The 18,752-nt window shown below is 47.8% G+C and overlaps 1 protein-coding gene across 1 annotated transcript in view; it reads left to right on the forward strand.

Moving 5' to 3' along the window:
* Positions 1 to 18,752, forward strand: part of LOC119965755 (PH domain leucine-rich repeat-containing protein phosphatase 1-like) — a 247,012-nt gene that overhangs the window by 166,833 nt on the left and 61,427 nt on the right. Inside the window, 1 exon segment of the mRNA XM_038796547.1 lies at positions 16,972 to 17,162. Within this exon segment, the coding sequence (XP_038652475.1) occupies positions 16,972 to 17,162 (191 nt within the window).

Below are 18,752 nucleotides of genomic sequence, written 5' to 3' on the forward strand. Positions count from 1 at the left end.
AGTTTTGGGATACGGGAGATTGAGAGTATAGAGGTCAGGAGCACAGATTTGACTTCGCAGGAGGGTGCCAGTGTTCAGGTAGGTGGTTTGAAGTGTGTCTACTTCAATGCCAGGAGTATACGAAATAAGGTAGGGGAACTGGCAGCATGGGTTGGTACCTGGGACTTCGATGTTGTGGCCATTTCAGAGACATGGATAGAGCAGGGACAGGAATGGTTGTTGCAGGTTCCGGGGTTTAGGTGTTTTAGTAAGCTCAGAGAAGGGGGCAAAAGAGGGGAGGTGTGGCGCTGCTAGTCAAGGACAGTATTACGGTGGCGGAAAGGATGCTAGATGGGGACTCTTCTTCCGAGGTAGTATGGGCTGAGGTTAGAAACAGGAAAGGAGAGGTCACCCTGTTGGGAGTTTTCTATAGGCCACCTAATAGTTCTAGGGATGTAGAGGAAAGGATGGCGAAGATGATTCTGGAAAAGAGCGGAAGTAACAGGGTAGTTGTTATGGGAGACTTTAACTTTCCAAATATTGACTGGAAAAGATATAGTTCGAGTACATTAGATGGGTCATTCTTTGTACAATGTGTGCAGGAGGGTTTCCTGACACAATATGTTGACAGGCCAACAAGAGGCGAGGCCACATTGGATTTGGTTTTGGGTAATGAACCAGGCCAGGTGTTAGATCTGGAGGTAGGTGAGCACTTTGGAAACAGTGACCACAATTCGGTGACCTTTACGTTAGTGATGGAAAGGGATAAGTATACCCCGCAGGGCAAGAGTTATAGCTGGGGGAAGGGCAATTATGATGCCATTAGACATGACTTAGGATGTGTTGGTTGGAGAAGTAGGCTGCAAGGGTTGGGCACACTGGATATGTGGAGCTTGTTCAAGGAACAGCTATTGCATGTTCTTGATAAGTACGTACCAGTCAGGCAGGGAGGAAGGGGTCGAACGAGGGAACCGTGGTTTACCAAAGAAGTGGAATCTCTTGTTAAGAGGAAGAAGGAGGCCTATGTGAAGATGAGGCGTGAAGTTTCAGTTGGGGCGCTTGATAGTTACAAGGAAGCGAGGAAGGATCTAAAGAGAGAGCTGAGACGAGCAAGGAGGGGACATGAGAAGTCTTTGGCAGGTAGGATCAAGGAAAACCCAAAAGCTTTCTATAGGTATGTCAGGAATAAAAGAATGACTAGGGTAAGAGTAGGGCCAGTCAAGGACAGTGGTGGGAAGTTGTGTGTGGAGGCTGAGGAGATAAGCGAGATACTAAATGAATACTTTTCGTCAGTATTCACTCAAGAAAAAGATAATATTGTAGAGGAGAATGCTGAGACCCAGGCTATTAGAATAGATGGCATTGAGGTGCGTAGGGAAGAAGTGTTGGCAATTCTGGACAAGGTGAAAATAGATAAGTCCCCGGGGCCGGATGGGATTTATCCTAGGATTCTCTGGGAAGCCAGGGAAGAGATTGCTGAGCCTTTGGCTTTGATTTTTAGGTCATCGTTGGCTACAGGAATAGTGCCAGAGGACTGGAGGATAGCAAATGTGGTCCCTTTGTTCAAGAAGGGGAGTAGAGATAACCCCGGTAACTATAGGCCGGTGAGCCTAACGTCTGTGGTGGGTAAAGTCTTGGAGAGGATTATAAAAGATACGATTTATAATCACCTAGATAGGAATAATATGATTAGGGACAGTCAGCATGGTTTTGTGAAGGGTAGGTCATGCCTCACAAACCTTATCGAGTTCTTTGAGAAGGTGACTGAACAGGTAGACGAGGGTAGAGCAGTTGATGTGGTGTATATGGATTTCAGTAAAGCGTTTGATAAGGTTCCCCACGGTCGGCTATTGCAGAAAATACGGAGGCTGGGGATTGAGGGTGATTTAGAGATGTGGATCAGAAATTGGCTAGTTGAAAGAAGACAGAGTGGTAGTTGATGGGAAATGTTCAGAATGGAGTTCAGTTACGAGTGGCGTACCACAAGGATCTGTTCTGGGGCCGTTGCTGTTTGTCATTTTTATAAATGACCTAGAGGAGGGCGCGGAAGGATGGGTGAGTAAATTTGCTGATGACACTAAAGTCGGTGGAGTTGTAGACAGTGCGGAAGGATGTTGCAGGTTACAGAGGGACATAGATAAGCTGCAGAGCTGGGCTGAGAGGTGGCAAATGGAGTTTAATGTGGAGAAGTGTGAGGTGATTCACTTTGGAAAGAATAACAGAAATGCGGAATATTTGGCTAATGGTAAAATTCTTGGTAGTGTGGATGAGCAGAGGGATCTCGGTGTCCATGTACATAGATCCCTGAAAGTTGCCACCCAGGTTGATAGGGTTGTGAAGAAGGCCTATGGTGTGTTGGCCTTTATTGGTAGAGGGATTGAGTTCCGGAGCCATGAGGTCATGTTGCAGTTGTACAAAACTCTAGTACGGCCGCATTTGGAGTATTGCATACAGTTCTGGTCGCCTCATTATAGGAAGGACGTGGAAGCTTTGGAACGGGTGCAGAGGAGATTTACCAGGATGTTGCCTGGTATGGAGGGAAAATCTTATGAGGAAAGGCTGATGGACTTGAGGTTGTTTTCGTTAGAGAGAAGAAGGTTAAGAGGTGACTTAATAGAGGCATACAAAATGATCAGAGGGTTAGATAGGGTGGACAGCGAGAGACTTCTCCCGCGGATGGAGGTGGCTAGCACGAGGGGACATAGCCTTAAATTGAGGGGTAATAGATATAGGACAGAGGTCAGAGGTAGGTTTTTTACGCAAAGAGTGGTGAGGCCGTGGAATGCCCTACCTGCAATAGTAGTGAACTCGCCAACATTGGGGGCATTTAAAAGTTTATTGGATAAGCATATGGATGATAAGGGCATAGTGTAGGTTAGATGGCCTTTAGATTTTTTCCATGTCGGTGCAACATCAAGGGCCGAAGGGCCTGTACTGCGCTGTATCATTCTATGTTCTCTTCCCCCGAGCCCAGTTATTGGGGCTCCTCTCTCCCCCAGTAATCGGAGCTCACCACCATCGGCAGTGGTGCCCCCCCCCCCCCCCCCCCCCCCCTCCCCAATCACACGTAAGCATATGAGGAACCCCCACCAAAGTCACCTGCCATTGCGAAGGTGCATTGCCCAGCCTTGTCCGTCGACCCCTGGGGTCTACAGTCACCTCTGTGCCCCTGGGGGGGGGGGTGGGGGTGAAGAGGATAAGTCGTGGGTGGATATATTGGCGCAACACCATTTTAATTACATTAAAACGTATTCAAATTCATGGAAATCAGGTACATGCTGGTCATTTCACTGGGGTGGGGGGTCTTGAACCAAGATGTCGCCAGCCAAATCCCGATTTGCCCACTCGAGATTTATTGGCCATAATGCGAATTGTGCCCACGGCGAACAAGGCCACTGGATTTTGGCCATTATTTTTTTTAAAAACATTTTGTATTGTTCAAGCTCTGTCTAAATAGATATTCACGTTTTGTCTGTATACTGTAACATATTCCACTTACTCTACTTCCCACTGGTCCAGATTTAGAACTTCGAAGTGAGTCATTTAACTTTCCCCTATTTTTAGATTTTGACTATTGTTTATGACTAATATAAATCAGTCCATCAGTTAGGTTAGCACTGTTCCCTTGAGTAATGTGTGTTCAGAGATTGTGTATCTAGTCCCTTTTGAATTATATGAGTAGGTCTTTTTAAAATATGTACACCGATGAATGAATCTCCTGTGGTATTGTAGACATTTTGTCAGAGGAAAGGTACATGCTTTGCTGTGTCCGTTGTAACAGGCCAAATAATGGGAGGGTCTGCGTGACTTCACAGCAGTGCCACCGATGGTAGGAGGAATAGTAAGCATTATCTGTTATTTCAGGAACGGTAGACAGATGTGAACGGTGCCAAAGAGGCCCGGCCAACCACGCCCACATGTTCTGGTCTTGCCCCAGACTCGTGGAGTACTGGACAGCCTTCTTCGAGGTTATGTCCAAAGTGGTGGGAGTGAGGGTGGAGCCATGCCCGATAGTGGCGGTCTTCGGGGTTTCAGAACAGCCAGATCTATTCCTGGGGAGGAGGGCGGACGCCCTTGCCTTTGCCTCCCTGATCGCCCGCCGTAGAATCCTGTTTGGCTGGCGGTCAGCAGCACCGCCCAGAGCTGCGGACTGGCTGTCCGACCTCTCGGAATCTCTCCAAATGGAGAAAATCTAATTTGCCATCCGAGGGTCGGACGACGGCTTCCACAGAACGTGGGAGCCATTCATGCAACTGTTCCGGGACCTATTTGTGGCCAATGTACAAGAGGAAGAATAGTCGGGGGAAGGTAGCGGGAGGGGGGGGGGGGGGCTACAGGTTCGGTACGGGGGTTCGATGGCTAGCTAAGGCCCAAAACCAAACTAAATAAACATGTTGAGGGGGGGGGGGGGGGGGGGGGGCGGGCGCAGTTACTACTACGAAGATGCTTACCTGTAAATATGTATGTTAATTTTTGCGTGTTTGTTTGTTTTTTTTTGTTCTTTTTCTCTCCTAACAATTTGTAATTTGTTCAATATAAAATATGAAAACTGAATAAAAACATTTATAAAAAAAAATTTCAGGAACGGTGTAGGCCTTTAACCTCTTCAATGAGATCACGGCTTTACCCGTAATCCCTTAATGTTATGTGTTGTACTGAGATGAACTCACTATGTGAATTCCCAGCAAGCAGTCATTATTGAACAACTTTCAATTATGCAGTATTCACTCGATATGCAAATGCACCTTTTCTCTTTACACCTACAGTCCAAAGATGTGCAAGTTAGGTGGATTGGCCAAGCTAAATTGCCCCTTAGTGCCCCAAGGTTGGGTGGTTAATGGGATAGGGTGGGTGAGTGGGCCTGGTCGGGTGCTCTTTCAGAGGGTTGGTGCAGATCGATGGGCCGAAAGGCCTCCTTTTGTACTGTCAGCAATCTAATCTACTCTAATCACTTGCTTCTCTCACCTCAGTTTTTCACCATGACCCGTTAACCAACACATGTCTCGTGCATTATGACTCATCTTCACTTTGTCTTGCTTTTCTCCTAATTCGTTAGGTGTGCAGCCTGGTTGTAGTCTATGTGGTTATTCCATTAAGAGGATAGAAAATTGTCTAACCTGTGTAAAAGAGAAGCATAGAAATTACTCCCTGGTTTCACACCGAGCAAATGCTTCTGCAAAGAGCTCTTCGCAAATCTGTACACTTCTTTCTGCAGCACCCGTTAATGCTGGGTATTGCGATGATATTAGTGTGTTTGAATGGCATTCTTATTCAGAAATATTTCAAACACAGTTGCCTTAAATGGTGGTAATTATGGGACACCATCACCTCTTGCAACCCATAAATTGCAAACTAACTTCTCAAAACCTTAGTAGTTTTGGTATTTATAGTATTGGGCATAGACTCAACATTTATTCACTTGCTATAGCTCACGACCAAAAAAAGGTACTCTTTTGCTTCCACTTCAAATAAATCAACATGTACTTGCTCCCATAGTTTTCTTATGTTTGACCATGGAATGAAAGGAGCTTTGGTTGGATCATTTCTCATTCTGAGACATGCTTCACAACTTTTCAATATCTCTATCTATGGATACCATAAATGACTTCTAGCTGCTGCTTTCATATGGACTGTATTCCTGTGTGCTCTTGATGACGTTTCGCCAACAATCTCTTTCTAAACCTTGGTGGAATACTGATTCTCCAGCCCCATGCAGGCAACTTTGATCTGCCTCAGTTCATCGAATCAACAGCACGGAGACAGGCCCTTTGGCCCAAACTGGTCGATGTCAACCAAAAGGCCCATATAAGCTAACCTCTTTTGCCTTCATTTGGCCCATATCCCTCTAAACTTTTCCTATCCATGTATCTGTTAAAATGCCTTTTAAATGTTGTCAATGTCCCTGCCTCAACCACTTCCTCCGGCAGTTCATTCCACATATGTACCACTCTCTGTGTTTAAAAGAAAAAGTTGCCCCTCATGTTCCCATTAATTCTTTCCCCTCTTAACTTAAACCTATGCCCTCTAGTTCTCGATTCCCCAACCCTGAGTGCATTCACCCTATCCATGCCCTTCATGATCTTATACACCTCTATAAGATCACCGCTCAGACTCCTACGTCCAAAGAAAAAAGTCCTAGCCTGTCCAATCTCTCCCTTACTAGTCCAGTGACAATACACTGCCACCACCTGCATTTTTAAATTTAACCATGTGTCTTAAATTATTTTCACGTTATCTAAGAATTAGTAAGTGACTCAATTACTGCTTAGTGAATATACTTTATAAATAATGTTTTTATTCTTTCTTGGGATATGGGTGTCACTGGCAAGGCCAGCATTTGTTGCCATTTCAGCAGGCAGTTAAGAGTCAACCACATTGTTGTGGGTCTGGAGTTACAACAGACTTCCTTCCCTAAAGGACATTAGAGAAACAAATGATATTTTATGACAATTGATGATAGTAGTCATGGTCTCCATCACTAGCTTTATATTCCAAATTTTAAAAATATTAATGTAAATTCCACCAGCTGACTTGGTGGGATATGAATCCATGTCCCTGGGATATTAGCCTTGTCCTCTGGATTACCAGTCCATTGACAATGCCACTACACCATTGTTTTCTCCCAAGATCTTGACAACTCTTTTGATTGGGAAAACAAAATCCTCTAGTTCTTTGCCTGCTATTTTTAACGTATGGCCTTTGGTTACTGATATCCTTCCCAGAGGATACAGAGCAACTAATGAGAAACTATCAAAACATCAAAGAATTTTAAATAATCTGCCCTGCCATCTTTAAAGATTTGTGAATATACTCATCCAGGCCCCTCTGTTCTCTTTCTCTCTCCTTCCCCCACCCCCCCCATCGCCAAAAAAAGGTACCTTTAAATTTACATTACTATTACCCATGTTCCTGTCAAAGTCCATTACTTCAAACTTGCCTGTATCAAATTGCATTGTGGTTCTGTACATTTCACCAGGTTTTGTCCTCCTGAAGGCTGCCATTATCCTCTTCACTGTTTACCATCTTAGTTTTGTACCATTCGCAAACTTAGCAATTGTACATCTTATACCATATCAAAGTCCAGGTTGTTTATGTAGAACATACAGAACCGATGATCTTGCTTCCTGGGGAATACCATTGCATACTTCTCCTCAGTCAGACAAAACATCTGTTTAACACTACATTCTGCTTATCATAGTCTCATTAATGCAATGCGTTTATATTTCTTCTTTTATACATGAAGAGTACCCAGTTATTTTTTTTTCCCCAATTAAGGGGAAGTTTAGTATGCCCAATCCACCTACCCTGCACATCTTTGGGTTGTGGGGGTGAGACTTACGCAGACCAGGATCGAACGTGTAAACTCCACGCGGACAGTGACCTGGGGCCAGCACCAAACCTTGGTCCTCGGTGCTGTGAGGCAGCAGTGCTAACCACTGCACCTCCATGCTGGCCTTTTTTCTATTTTTTCAAATGCGTTTGCTCTTTGTAAATGCTCTTTGAAAGTCTGTGTACAATCATCAACCCCCTCGTACATTAAAGAACCCAGTCAGGCACAATTTACCTTTTAAAAAAAAAAAAACACTTGGTTGTCTTGTATTTTATTATCCTATGCTTCTAGTATATGTTATACTAATATTGTTTATCATAAGCAGGAAACCTCTCTTGCTGGTCTGTGTTATTTATAATTTCTGTTTCATGTCTTAATCTTTGTTGTTCCTGCCTCTGCTGTACATGCATAATTCCAGGCTTTTCTGTATCCAACCTAATCTTCACTCTACTCATTCACCCTACTATCCCTACTTCTCATATGCTACCTGGCAACCTACATTCATCCTGCTTTGTACCTTGCTGCTTACCCACTGCAACACTTTGTCACATGTTCCCTCCTCCCCACCCTAAATTACCTTTTCTCCATTGAACTTTCTTCATTGTGCCCATCTAGGCCACTTGCCCTCCTGAAAAATGCTCTTCGACATCTCTGAATTTGATGAGCATTGTAGAAATGCAAATTGTTGATGTTGACAGTGTTGAATTTGGCTTCCTTCGGAACTGCTAATGGCAGGCGATTTTTTTTCTTGCTGTAAGGTGCAACAAAGAAGGAATAATAACATTTGTTAAATAAACTTACTAATACCAATTTGGTACCACACCCCAAGTTAATAGTTGTTCTTGCTTCATTTGTTGCATAGTAACTATAAATATGTGAATAAATTCATACCGTATGGTTAAAGGAGGGCAATGTTTACCAGTTAATTTACTAGAGTAGCATTTTCCTTTACCATATTTCTGTGGCTTGCAAATTCACATGTTTCTATAGACTTGCATGGAAATCACTTTTGAAATATGAATGTCTTTTCTTTTTAAAATTTTTTTTTACCCAATTCTTATTTTCCAATTAAGGGACAATTTAACATGGCAAATCCGCCTATCCTGCTCCTAGTTTTGGTTTATGGGAGTCAGACCCACGCAGACACGGGGAGAATGTGCAAACTCCACACGGACAGTGACCCAGGGCCAGGATCGAACCCGGGTCCTCGGCACCAAAAGGTAGCAGTGCTAACCACTGCACCATCCTGCTGCCCTTGAATATGTGGTGGTGCTGTCCAACCTCTTGTTGGGCCAACACAAAAGATTGATTGGCCTAGGAGTACTTCTGTTTCTGGACAAGGGATGAAGGAAAATGCATATGAAATAAAACGGGAGTAGATGGTGCAGTAATCTTTTTCGAATCAGCACTCATTTCTATAGTTCGAAACAGTTTGTGGCACTGGAGAGAGATTTTGTATGTGTTCAAAAGGTTGATACATTTTGTTTCAAAGAACAAGACTTAGTATTTGAGGAGAATTCTGGAAGTTTCAACATCTTCACTGACTTTTGTTTATTAAAAGGCAAGAATATAAAATTAGACAATGTTTTACAATTGTTAACTGAAACAAATTAGTACACCCCATGCCAAATTATTGCCCTCTTCATAAAAGAGTATTCAAACTGAAATAAAAACAGAAGGTGTTGGAATTTGGAAATACTCAGCAGGTTTGGCAGCATTTATGGAAAGAGAAACATTTAAAGTTTCGAGTTGAATATGGCTCTTCAAAACAAATTGAAATTATGAAAACTGTTAAGCTTTCTTCTTTAAGGGCTCTACGACTTAAAATCACAGTACTGAAAACTGTTTGTATGTGCAAACTATAACATTTTGCACTGTTTAAAAAAAAAAATAAAAAACATTTTTTTTATTGGAATTTTTTGAAAAATATATATCAACAAAACAATAATAGTAATAAACACCCCCCCGGCACCTGTCACAACGCACAAAACAAACCCCCCCCCCCCCCCCCCAACCCCAATAAACAACAGGATAAATTAACAATAAGCAAATTAACTTAAACACTATCCCCCTAAACCCCCCCCCCCCCCTTCCCCGGGTTGCTGCTGCTGCTGACCTTGTACCTTATCGTTGAGCCAGAAAGTCGAGGAAAGGCTGCCACCTCCTAAAGAACCCTTGTACCGACCCCCTCAGCGTGAATTTGACCCTCTCCAGCTGAATGAATCCCGCCATGTCGTTAATCCAGGTCTCCACGCTCGGACGTCTCGCATCTTTCCACTGCAGCAAGATCCTCCGCCGGCTACTAGGGGCGCAAAGGCCAAGACATCGGCCTCTTTCGCCTCCTACACTCCCGGCTCCACCCCAACCCCAAATATCGCGAGTCCCCAGCCTGGTTTGACCCTGGATCCCACCACCCTCGACACCGTCCTCGCCACCCCCTTCCAGAACTCCTCCAGTGCCGGGCATGCCCAGAACATATGGGCATGGTTCGCTGGACTCCCCGAACACCTGACACACCTGTCCTCGCCCCCAAAGAACCTACTCATCCTAGATCCGGACATGTGGGCCCGGTGCAGCACCTTGAACTGGATGAGACTAAGCCTTGCACATGAAGAGGAGTTGTTCACCTTCTCCAGGGCGTCCACCCATGTCCCCATCTCAATCTGCTCCCCCAGTTCCACCTCCCACTTAGCCTTCAGCTCCTCTAACCGACGTCCACCCCACCTCCTGCATTACCTGGTAGATGTCAGACACCTTCCATCCCCGACCCACACCTCCGAAAGCACCCTATCCCTACCCCCCGAGAGGGCAGCAAAGGAACCCCTCCACCTGTCGCCTAGCAAACGCCTTGACCTGAAGGTACCTGAACATATTCCCCGGGGGGAGCTCAAACTTCTCCTCCCGTTCACAAGGCTCGTGAACCCTCCCTTCGATAAACAGGTCTCCTAACTTCCTAATGCCCGCCCTGTGCCACCCCACGTACCCGCCATCCATGTTCCCTGGGACAAACCGGTGGTTCCCCCGCAGCGGGGCCTCCACCGAGCCCCCCATTTACCCCCTGTGTCGCCTCCACTGCCCAGAATTTTGAGGGTAGCCGCCACCACCGGGCTCGTAGTGTACCTCATTGGAGGGAGCGGCAGTGACGCCATTACCAGTGCCTTCAGCTCGTGCCTCCACAGGACGCCATCTCCATCCGTTTCCATGCTGCCCCCTCCCCATCCATTACCCACTTGCATACCATCGAGACGTTAGCCGCCCAATAGTACCCAGAGAGGTTGGGCAGCGCCAGCCCCCCTCTATCCCTGCCCCGCTCCAAAAAGACCCTCCTTACCCTCGGAGTCCCGTGCGCCCAAACAAATCCCAGAATGCTGCTGTTCACCCTCCTAAAAAAGGCCCTCGGAACAAAAATGGGGAGGCACTGAAACAAAAACAAAAACCTCGGGAGCACCGTCATTTTAACGGACTGTACTCTACCCGCCAACGACAACGGCAGCATGTCCCACCTTTTAAACTCCTCCTCCATCTGCTCCACCAACCTAGTAAAATTGAGCTTGTGCAGAGTCCCCCAGCTCCTAGCCACCCTGAAACCCCCAGGTACCTAAAACTCCTCACTGCCCTCTTTAGCGGGAGCCTACCAATCCCCTCCTCCTGATCTCCCGGGTGTACAACAAACAGCTCACTCTTGCCCAGGTTCAATTTATATCCCGAGAAACTCCCGAACTCAGCAAGAATCTCCATCACCTCCGGCATTCCCCCACCGGGTCTGCTACATACAACAGCAAGTCGTCCGCATACAGCGGACACTCGGTGCTCCTCCCCACCTCGCACCAAACCCCTCCACCTCCTCGACTCCCTAAGAGCCATGGCAAGAGGCTCAATTGCCAGCGCAAAAAGCAAGGGGGACCTCATCCCACGGTGGAGCCTGAAGTACTCGGACCTCCTCCCATTTGTCGCTACACTCGCCATCGGGGCCTCGTACAGCAACCTCACCCATTTAATAAACCCCACCCCAAACCCGAACCTCTCCAAACCTCCCACAAGTACCCCCACTCAACTCTGTCAAAGGCCTTCTCCGCATCCAATGCCACCACAATCTCCGCCTCTCCTTCTGCTGCCGGCATCATTATCACATTTAGCAGCCTTCGCACGTTAGTGTTCAGCTGCCTCCCCTTCACAAAACCCGTCTGATCTTCATGTACCACCCCCGGCACCCAGTCCTCTATTCTAGTGGCCAAGATCTTCGCCAGCAACTTGGCGTCTACATTCAGCAGTGAAATCGGCCTGTATGATCCGCACTTCAAGGGGTCCTTATCACGCTTCAGGATCAGGGAGATTAGCGCCCGAGACATCGTCGGGGGCAGAACACCCCCTTCCCATGCCTCGTTGAAGGTCCTAACCAACAGGGGGCCCAGCAGGTCCGCATATTTCGTATAGAATTCAACCGGGAACCCATCCGGACCCAGCGCCTTCCCTGACTGCATATGGCCAATCCCACTGACCAGCTCATCCAACTCGATCGGCGCCCCCAGTCCCTCCACCTGCTCCTCCTGCACCCTTGGAAATCGGAGCCTGTCCAAAAAACTCTCCATTCCCCCTCCCACCGCCGGCGGCTCCGACCGGTACAGTTCCCTATAGAAGTCCCTAAAGACCTCATTAACCTCTGCCCCCTGCCGCACCACCTTCCCATCTCTATCCTTCACTCCACCAATCTCCCTAGCCGCGTCCCGCTTACGAAGCTGGTGTGCCAGCATCCTGCTCGCCTTCTCTCCATACTCGTAGACCGCTCCCTGCGCCTTCCTCCACTGTGTCTCCGCCTTTCTGGTGGTCAATAAATCAAACTTGGCCTGCAAGCTACGCCGCTCCCCCAGCAATCCCTCCTCCGGGGCCTCCGCGTACCTCCTATCCACACTCAACAGTTCCTCCACCAGTCTCTCCTCCTCTCCCCCCTTCCCTATGGGCTCGGATGGAGATCAGCTCCCCCCTAATCACTGCCTTCAGAGCCTCCCACACCATCCCACACTGGGCTCCCCCAGTATCTTGACTCGGTACTCTCGATACATCCCCGCAACCTCTACACACCTCATCAGCCAACAAACCCCACGTCAGACGCCAAAGCGGCGCTGGTCCCGCACCTCCCCATATCAGACCACCCAATGCGGAGCATGGTCCGAAATCGCAATAGCCGAATACTCGGCCTCTCCACCCTCGAGACCAGTCCCTACTCAAAACAAAGAAATCAATGCGGGAAACACCCTGTGCACATGGGAGAAAAAGAGTACTCCCGAAGCCCTCGGCCTCGAACCTCCAGGGATCCACTCCTCCCATCTGGTCCATAAACCCCCTCAAACCTTGGCCACTCCGGCCTCCTGCCTGTCCTTGAACTAGAACGATCCAGTAGGGGATCCAGCACCGTATTGAAGTCTCCCCCCCCCTCCCCCCCCCCTCCCCCCCCCCCCCCCCCCCCCCCCCCCCCCCCCCCCCCCCCCCCCCCCCCCCCCCCCCCCCCCCCCCCCCCCCCCCCCCCCCCCCCCCCCCCCCCCCCCCCCCCCCCCCCCCCCCCCACCCCCCCCCCCCCCCCCCCCCCCCCCCCCCCCCCCCCCCCCCCCCCCCCCCCCCCCCCCCCACCCCCCCCCCCCCCCCCCCCCCCCCCCCCCCCCCCCCCCCCCCCCCCCCCCCCCCCCCCCCCCCCCCCCCCACCACCCCCCCCCCCCCCCCCACCCCCCCCCCCCCCCCCCCCCCCCCTCTCTCCATGATTAAGCCCCCACCTCCATGAAACCAGCATCATCCCAATTTGGGGCGTACACATTAACCAACACCACCCTCTCCCCCTGCAGCTTACCGTCACCATCACATATCTGCCGCCACTATCAGCCAAAACCTCAGCCGCCTCAACGCCACCCTTTCCCCACCAGGACTCGCCACCCCCGGTTTCGTCGAGTTGAGCCCTGAGTGAAAAAACCTGCCCCACCCACCCTTCCTCAGGACGGACCTGGTCCGCCACCTTCAGGTGGGTCTCTGGAGCATGGCCCACGACCGCCTTCAGCCCCTTCAGATGTGAAAACACCCGGGCCGCTTAACCGGCCCATTCAACCCCCTCACGTTCCACGTAATCAGCCGGATTCAGGGGGGCACCCAGCCGCCCGCCCCCCCTCCCCCATCGACTATCCATAGCCATCGACTGCTCGCTCCTGGCCATCACCATTTGGCCGTTCCCACGGCGCTATGAACCTCACCCAGACCCCACAACCCGCACCAACCCCTCCCTGGCCACTCCAGCAGCAACCGGTATCTCTCCTCCTCCCCCCCCAAGGCTAGGACCCCCTCCTAGCCGCGACTCTCCCTCCACTGAACTCCCGTGAGCCGGCTGACTTCTGCTGACCCTGGCAGCTCCCGCTCTAACTCCGACCCCTCCGATATGAGGTCCCCCCTCCTCCCCTGCGTCAAGCTGCTTGGCACCGCTTCAGTGCGGGAAACCCGGTCTAATAACCACGCCCCTCGCCACCAGCCCCCCTCATCCTGCAGCGCGGGAAACCAGAGAAAAGCCTGCGCTTTCACAGTGCCCCACCCCACCAACGCAGCTCCCAAACCGCAGTCTCAACCCAACCACCAACTCCATACAAACAAAGACACAGATCAACCACAAACCCCAGTACCCCACTTAGAACACAAAACCATAACCCACATCGTCCGAAAGCGATGAGAAAAACAGAAACAAACAGAATAACCCGCTACAGAATAAACAATGATACATGAATAGAATAGAAAAACTCCCACAGTCCCCAATCTCTAGTTCGAGTCCAGCTTTTCAGCCTGCACAAAGGTCCACGCTTCTTCCGGGGACTCAAAGTAGTGATTGCAGGTCCTTGTAGGTGACCCGCAGGCGGCAACATGCGAACTTCACCTACTTTCCATGCAGCACCGCCTTCGTCCGGTTAAACGCGGGTTCTCCGCTCTTGGCCACCTCCGCACTCTCCTGGTAGATACGCACTACCGAATTCTCCCACTACTAATCACCTTGTTGGCCCATCGGAGAACACACTCCGGTCATTGAACCGATGGAACCGCACACAGCACCGCCCCGTGGGGGTTTCATTTGCCTTGGGGCCGCCTGGCCAGTACTCTGTGGGCCCCCTCCAGCTCCAGGGGCAGATGGAAGGATCCTGCCCCCCACCAGCGAGTTCAACATCACGGCCACATAGGCCGGCAGCTCCAGCCCCTCCTCGAGTCCCAGGATCCGCAGGTTTCTTCCTCCGTGACCGAAGCTCCATCTCCTCGAACCGATCTTGCCACTTTTTATGAAGCGCCTCGTGTATCTCCACCTTCCCCACGAGGGTCGAAGCCCTCTCCTCGCGCTCAGAGCCTGCTGCTGCAACTCAAGTATCGCTGCACCCTGGGTTGTCTGGGTCTCCAGCAGCCTTACTCGTCGTCACCTTCAGGGATTCCAACAACTCCCCTTTCAGCTCCGTGAAATAGCGCAGAGGGCCGCCTGCTGCTCCTCAGCCCACTGCCTCCACTCCTCAGGGGCTCCACCGGCCGCCATTTTCTCACCTTCCCCCGCTTTTCCAGGGGAGCTGCTGCTGTTTTTCTCCTCGCCCACTTTGAGTCCGCACCATAATCCCGGGGGGTTTTGCTCCAGACCCCTTTATCCACGGGAATCGTCGACATCAGCGCCGTTTGGAGCCTTAAAAGAGCCCACAAGTCCTCTTAAAGCGGGAGCTGCCGAACGTGGGCTTAGCTCTGCATAGCCGCAACCGGAAGTCAACATTTTGCACTGTTCTGCAAGTATTAACATTGTCAATTCCCACTCCGGCTGTTAGCTGGTGACATGGTTTGCAGTAGGGATATCGAGTATTCCTTTTTAAACATATAATTTAGAGTAACCAATTATTTATTTCAAATTAAGGGGCAATTTAGTGTGGCCAATCCACCCTAATATGCACATCTTGGGTTGTGGGGGGTGAAACCCACGCAGACACTGAGAATATGCAAACCTCACACAGACAGTAACCCAGGGCCGGGATCGAATCCGGGGTCCTCAGCGCCATAGGCAGCAGTGCTGGACACTGCACCACCGTGCCGCCCCTGGGATATAGAGTATTCCTGTATTATGTGCGCTACTAATTTATCTTTTTACAATTTGGTGCAGTGCATCCTATAGATTGTATACACAACAGCCACAGTATTCTGTGGTGGAATGGATGGGTGTTTAAGCTAGTGGATAGGGGTACTGAGCAAGGAGAATGCTTTGTCCTGGTTTCAGCATTTTTCAGTGTGCTGCCGTAGTCATCTACGCAAGCAGAGATTATTCCATCTCAAATGTATCTTGTCTGTTGAAAGATGAAGCAGTTTGGGGAGTCAGGAGACTGGCCACGTGCTTCATAGAATGCAGTATCTCTGACCTGCTCTAGTCATCTTAGCATTTATGTGGCTGGTCCAGTTGAGGTTCTGACCAATGGTTATGTCAAACTTGGTGGTGGTGAGTGATTCGGTGATGATAATCTTTATTGTCACAAGTAGGCTTACATTATAACACTGCAGTGAAGTTGCTACGAAAAGCCCCTAGTCGCCACATTCCGGCACCTGTTTGGGTACACAGAGGGAGAATTGAGAATGTCCAATTCACCTGACAGCACGTCTTTTGGGACTTGTGGGAGGAAACCAGAGCACCCGGAGGAAACCCAAGTAGACACGGGGAGAACATGCAGACTCCACACAGTGACCCAAGTCGGGAATGGAACCTGGAACCCTGGAGCTGTGAAGAAACAGTGCTAACCACTATGCTAACGTGCTGCCCTATAGGATGCTACCATTGAATATCAAGGGGGCAATTTCAGTCTGCATCTACAAATTGTGGAGGAGATAAATGCAGTCAAAAGTTGTAACCATTATAGTAGCACAGGATCAATGTGAAAGACTACTATGTGGGAAGAGACAGCTATAATTGATGCAGATGTGTTGTGTCAGTCAGCACATATAGTCTGAGTATACTTTAAATTGTAATGGCTGGTATGCTGGTTGAAACAAGTCTGTTAATAGCTGTTTTTCTTCAGCTTCTGGGAGGGAGACATGCTTGACATTTGCACTGATAAAGCTTGTTCCCTTATACAACCACAGAACTTGCAACACTGGAGGAGGTCATTTGGTCTATCATATCTGTTGCATACTGGAAATCTGAAAAAAAAGTTAAAAGTTTTAAAACTACATGGTTCTGTCAGCATCTGTGATGAGAAAATTCAATGTAATGTTTTGTGCAGATCATTCAGCATTTCTCAAAAAGGCTCTATACATAAAACTTGAACTGTTCTTTCCTCTGTTGCTGACAGATCTATGAATCTCCAGCATTTAAATAAAAGTGTTGAGTTAAATCAGGGAGCCAGCTAAGAGATGCCTCTTGGAGTCAGAGTTCAAATGGTGCCAGATGCGAAGTATACAGTTTAAAAATTAGAGGTACTAAGATAATGAATTCCTTCTTCTTACCTTTCTAGAATTCATTTGTTGCACTTTGCAGTAGCTAATCAGAGTTAATATTAGTATCAAGCTGTTCAATCATTGGACCCATATATTCAGAAAGAGCTGAATTATGTTGATACCTTTTGCCACAGTAAATAATCACTAATTTTCTCGACCCTTTCTATTGATTACTTGCTTTCTTTATCTTCTAGGGAAACCTTATGGTATTGACCATTTGGAGCGGATCCAGCTGTGCGGATTCTTCAACGTTCGGAAAGGGAAGATCCAGCTTCATAAATGGACCAAGCGTCAAGTTATCCTGTGTGGTACTTGTTTAATAGTTTCATCTGTGAAAGACAGCCAGTCTGGAAAAATGCACGTTCTCCCTTTAATTGGCGGAAAGGTATAGTGGCATTGCTCCTTGTGTGCGAGTTATATACTTGATTGAAAGTTATTTCATAACAGATTTTAAAATGTAGAGTCTATTTATCAATATAGTCTATTTTATAGTTTATTTTCAAACAATGCTATCATAAGATATTTCAGACTTTGTCAAATATATTTGGACAGTGATTAATTTTTTGAAATGCTATTGCTACCTTTGTGCAGAGTGAAAATTCTAATGTGCTGGTATTTAATCTATCATTTTATGACCAATGACCCAATTATGTCACAGTAGAAGACACAAATTACATACCAGAATTAGAAGATAACCAAGGGTTAAAAGTATGAGGAACTGATGCTAATTAATATCGGCACAGAAAAAATATTAAGAAACATATGGGACTAAAATCTGACATATTACCGGTGCTAGATGGCTGACATCCTAGGGCTCTGAATGAAGTTTCTGGAGAGATAGTGAATGTGATGGTTATGATTATTTCCTCGTTCTTGAGTGGTCCCAGCTGATTGTATGCCAGCAAATGTAACTCTGCTATTCAAGAAAGGGGGAGAGAAAAACCGAACAACAGGCCAGGTGGCCAGACATCAGTCATCCAGAAAATATTGGAATTTCTTATTAAGGGAGTCTTAATAATCAACGCACTTAGAAAATCATAGTATTATCAAACAAAGTCAACATGATTTAATGAAAGGGAAATAGCGTTTGACAAATTTAGAGTTTTTTTGAGTATGTAACTAGTCGGGTAGTTAAAAAGGAACTAGTAAATTTAGGATACTCTGACTTCCAAAAGGTACTTGATAGAGTACCATTGAAAAAGTAAATACAAATGCTGATGGATTTTGGGGTTGTATATTAGCATGGCTAGAGGATTGGTTAATGGACAGGAGCTAGAGCTTCGGGATAAACAGGGCATTTTGAAGTTGACAGGCTGTGACAAATGGAGTGTTGTAAGGTTCGGTGCTCGGGACACATTTATTTACAAGGAGACCAAAAGTCAGGTTCTTTAGTTTTCTGACGATACAAAACTAGATGGAAAGTAAACTGTGATGAGGACACAAACAGGCTGCAAAGAGGTATAGACAGGTTAAGTGTGTGGGCAACAAGATGGCAGATGTAGTAGAATGGAGAGAATGGTGATATTCCCTTTGGTAGTATAAAAAAGTGGATTTTGAAAAAAGGCATGAAACTTGTAAATGTCGATGTTTAAAGCGCCTTGGGTGCATTTGGACAAGGAGTGCAGAATGTTGGCATGCTGGCACAGCAAGCAATTAGGAAGTTAAGTGTCATGTTTGCGTTTTGTAAGGGGATTGGAGTACAACAATAAATATGTTTTATTTTCCAATTAAGGAGTAATTTATCGTGTTCAGTCCTCCTACACTGCACACCTTTGGGTTCCGGGGGTGAGACTCGCACCGACACGGGGAGAAACAATATAGAAGTTTTGCTACAATTTAACAGGATTACAGGACTTTGGCAAGACCCATACCTGGAATACTTTGTACAGTTTTGAGCTTGCATTGGAGGCTGTGCAGTCAAAGTTCACCAGATTGATTCTTAGGCTGAAAGAGTTGTCCTATGAAGTGAGGCTGA

The sequence above is a fragment of the Scyliorhinus canicula genome, chromosome 5 (genome assembly GCF_902713615.1).
Source record: "Scyliorhinus canicula chromosome 5, sScyCan1.1, whole genome shotgun sequence".
In the NCBI taxonomy this organism is placed as follows: domain Eukaryota; kingdom Metazoa; phylum Chordata; class Chondrichthyes; order Carcharhiniformes; family Scyliorhinidae; genus Scyliorhinus; species Scyliorhinus canicula.